Source organism: Plecotus auritus (genome assembly GCF_963455305.1).
Source record: "Plecotus auritus genome assembly, chromosome: 4".
NCBI lineage: Eukaryota > Metazoa > Chordata > Mammalia > Chiroptera > Vespertilionidae > Plecotus > Plecotus auritus.
In genome coordinates this window covers 33,641,833-33,645,750 of record NC_137775.1, presented here as the reverse complement: position 1 = coordinate 33,645,750, position 3,918 = coordinate 33,641,833, and the positions used below count along the sequence as shown (strand labels likewise).

General features: G+C 41.9%; 1 protein-coding gene across 1 annotated transcript; it reads left to right on the top strand.

The window, feature by feature from the left end:
* Positions 1-2,636: 2,636 nt before the first annotated feature.
* On the top strand, positions 2,637-3,533 carry LOC308246009 (homeobox protein NANOG-like; the record flags this gene model as incomplete). The annotated part of the gene is made up of 1 exon (XM_080663872.1): positions 2,637-3,533. The coding sequence occupies one exon, from the start codon at positions 2,637-2,639 to the stop codon at positions 3,531-3,533; it is 897 nt and encodes a 298-aa protein (XP_080519998.1).
* Positions 3,534-3,918: the final 385 nt, after the last annotated feature.

The window sequence follows — 3,918 nt, the reverse complement described above, 5'->3', positions numbered from 1 at the left end:
GCAAAAAGGAATCTCTTCTTCATAGGCTTTGTGTTTATCATATTTTAGTTGCTTCTTTAAATATAACAGCTGATTTTTATATTGCATATTATATTTTGTCAACCTACTATTATATATACCATCTAATATGTTCCTTATCACAACCTCATAAGGGAGACAGGTCAACGTGCCCCCAAATTATTAATAGAGTGAGGATTGTTGCACATATACGTTGGATCCAAGTTTGAAGTTCCTGAAATTGTGCTAGAGGCTGGTCCTTTATTTTTTTAATTCCTTACATTTCTTCTAGAGGACAAAGATAAATACAGGAAGACTTGGTAAGTTTTATGGAATGTACTACTAAAGCACAGTAGTACACTAGATTTTCTTTCCCAACCTAACAAACAAAACTCTGTAAGTACCTTAAAATAGTACAAAATATCAGAGACAAGGCTTAATAATTGCTGAAGAGAGATTCTGCTGGACTAAAGAAATCTCCTGGCAATAAACAAACAAACAAACACACAAACAACAAACAAATCCTATATAAAAGTTTCTCTCAGGAGTACCTAAGGTGACATCTGGAAACTTCTGAAGAAGGCAAAGAATAGTCTTTGATCAGTTCCTTCTCAACCTGTTTCATTGAAAATGACTCTAGAATATTTATGCATTATTTCCTGCTGTTGCCCCACTGGGATTGGGACATTACTCCAGAGTGGAGAACTAGTAATATGTTCTTATGTGGGCATCTGGGGATGCTGCTAGCAAAACCCAAAAGAGAGGAAGAGTTACACTTGCGACTAATCAAAATTTGATATCTCACAACTGTTCCCGACTTTCACATTCTTCCTGGTTTCATATTCTCTCCCTCCATTTTCCCCCTCCCTTCCTCTCTCTCTTCCTCCCTCCTTTTCTTTTATGGCATTCTCTAAGGAGGATTTATTTTGCTTTTGTGATATGAGAAGGAGAAGAGTGAGAAGGACTCAGGAGGCTCAGCAGTTTGGGAAAGTAATAGGCATAGCTCTTGCGTGTAGTGGAAATGGATGGAAGAAGAAAAGGAGATTCAAGAATTAAGAGTTACTGAGAGTTTGCAGGTGAGCTTGCAAAGATATGGTATGGCTGTACCATCTCGTTCCTACCTAGGCTGAACATTCAGCCTACCCACCTGTCCTGAGCAGAGCTGCAGTTGGGGCTGGAGCAGACAGGTTGTTTGGTGTCAGGGGGCTTTAGGGTCTTCAGGTTGCTTGACAGGAAATGAAGAAGAATCTCCTTTTGCACTGGATCGCAGCAGCTTGGAATCCAGCATTGGAGGGTGCTGGGGTAAGAAATGTGCATTCTGAGAAAGTACCAATTCAGAGATTGGTAGGTCTTCAAGAAGATCAATATCAACCCAACTTGAATGGGCCTGCTCTTTGTGGCACTCCAGGAACTGAAAAGGACCCGAACAGGAAGCCTGATGCCTCTCTACCTCTGACGCTGTGAGGGCAGACACAGACTAGAAAGCAGAGAGGCTTTCTCTGAGAGAGAAAGATGGAGAGATCAGCTGGGGTTAGGTGTGCCCAAAGCCATGGCACTTTTTTTTCCCTGTTGTCATTCTTTCTATTTGTCTACTCCATTCCTACACCTGGATGAGCCCATCTGGAGAGTAGCAGAGAAGAGAGTAGAGGGAGTCCTTTGAGTGTAGGTGCTTCCATGTGCATGGTCACATTTAATACAGTCTCCAACCTAAGGGGTGGGTTTGCTTGTCCCAGATTTATATATATGGAAACAGAGAAGTAAGGAAACCTGTCATTGCCACAGAGTGCATCTACCTGACTCCTGATACGTTGATTTTCCCAACATGAGAAATGGAATTTCCCATGCTTGTGGATTGGGATTGCGGAGGGAGAATGAGATCCTGTTATAAGCCAGTGGAGTGAAAAGGTGAGATGGGAAATTTTGAATCTTCTAGTGGAAGGAAGGGGAGGAGGATTTGCATATGTTTGGTATGTATGCATTTCAGAGTTTTCCCATGTGTATCTTCCTTCACTAAACTGTAAGCATCTTGAGGAAACCTATTCCTCTCACCATTTAGCACACTCTATAACGGTTGAGGAATGAATGTTGAATTTGAGGATTGTCCGTAATCTATTATCACAGTATTATTGATACAAAAGGGAAAAACTACTGAGAAAGTCATAGGCATTAGAATTCCCAAATTGCTGCACCAGATAAAGTTTGTGGCTTTTTGAGATAGAGTGGGCAGGAAAGACTTCAGGGAGAACTGTGGGAAGGGTGGTGATGGTGCTTGTTGCTCCATTTAAAAATTAACCCTTCTCAAAATTTATTAATTTGCATTACACTGATATATAATGAGATGAATTATGTTTTTGAGATGAATTACGGAGAGATGGTGTCCCTAAGATGATGAATCATTTACCTTTAAAAATAAAACTAGGGTTTTTTTGTTTTTTGTTTTTTTTTTTTTTTGCAAAATTGACTGGTTGGATCCTGTCACTGCAAAGCTGACCCATTTCCTCCCATTTTTTTATTTTTGATACTTTTACCTCTGGAGATTTTCATATTTCTCTAAGCTCTTCTAGCTAAATACTTAAGCCCGGGTCTTTCTTACAATCTACCTTTTTGGTGTTTTTTTCTCTCTCCTTCAACTCAGCAACATGAGTGTGGATTCAGCTTATCCCCAGAGCCTGCCCTGCTCTGAATCATCCAATTCTAGGGAGCCTTCACCAGTGCCTGAGATTTATGAGCCTGAAGAAAACTATGCATCCTTGCAAATGTCACCTGCTGAGACACTCCACATGGAGACTGCAGTCTCTTCTCTTCCTTCCTCCATGGACCTGCTTATTCAGAACAGCCCTGATTCTTCCACCAGTCCCAGCAGTCCCAGTGCAGCACTCCCCACTTCTGTAGAGAACGGGACAGGGAAGGAGGAGAAAGCCCAGGTCAAGAAACAGAAGATCCGAACCGTCTCCTCACAGACCCAGCTCTGTGTACTCAATGAAAGATTTCAAAGACAGAAATATCTCAGCCTCCAGCAGATGCAAGAACTTTCCAGCATCCTGAACCTTAGCTACAAACAGATTAAGACCTGGTTCCAGAACCAGAGAATGAAATGTAAGAGGTGGCAGAAATACAACTGGCCAAAGAATAGCCACCGGGTGACCCAGATGAGCTCAGCAACTACAGAGTACCTGGGCCTCTCCTCCTGTCACCAGGGATGCCTAGTAAACACTTCTGGAAACCTTTCCATGTGGAGCAACCATTTTTGGACCAGACCATCTTGGAACTACTCTGCCTGGAATAGTCAGACCTGGTGTCCCCAAACCTGGAATAACCAGGCTTGGAATAACCAGGCCTGGAACAACCAATTCTGTAGTTATGGAGAGGAATCCCTGCAGCCCCAGATCCAATTCCAGCAAAATCCTGTCAGTGATTTGGAGGCCTCCTTGGAAATTGCTGGGGAAGCCTATGATGCAATACTGCAAGTCCCTAAATATTACCGTACCCAGCAATCCGCGGATTTATTCCCAGATTATTCCATGAACATAGTGTGATGATGGGTATATTATTCAATCTCAGTTGGGCAGTGGCTGTATTACCTCTCCTAGGATTTTTTTACATATCTCTGCCTTGATATGCTGCTTCTCATTATGCCTACTGTGCCTATTTGGAGGGTGGGGGTCGGGTATGATTGGAGTCTAAGTTAAAGAGGCTTCTATAGTCTTGCTGCTGTTAGACAAATGATAAAAGATGCTGCTGGCTATAGATAATTAGATATAATACTAAGCCTAGTATTTGGATAACTCTAGATCTAGAATCTTAACCTCAAAAATAGAAGGTAAAAGTACAAAGGTGTGTGATGAAGGATTCCTCATGTTTTCCGGGATTGGGAGGCTTGTTAAAAGCCTCAATTCAGGTGAATGGGTAAGCTATCATATG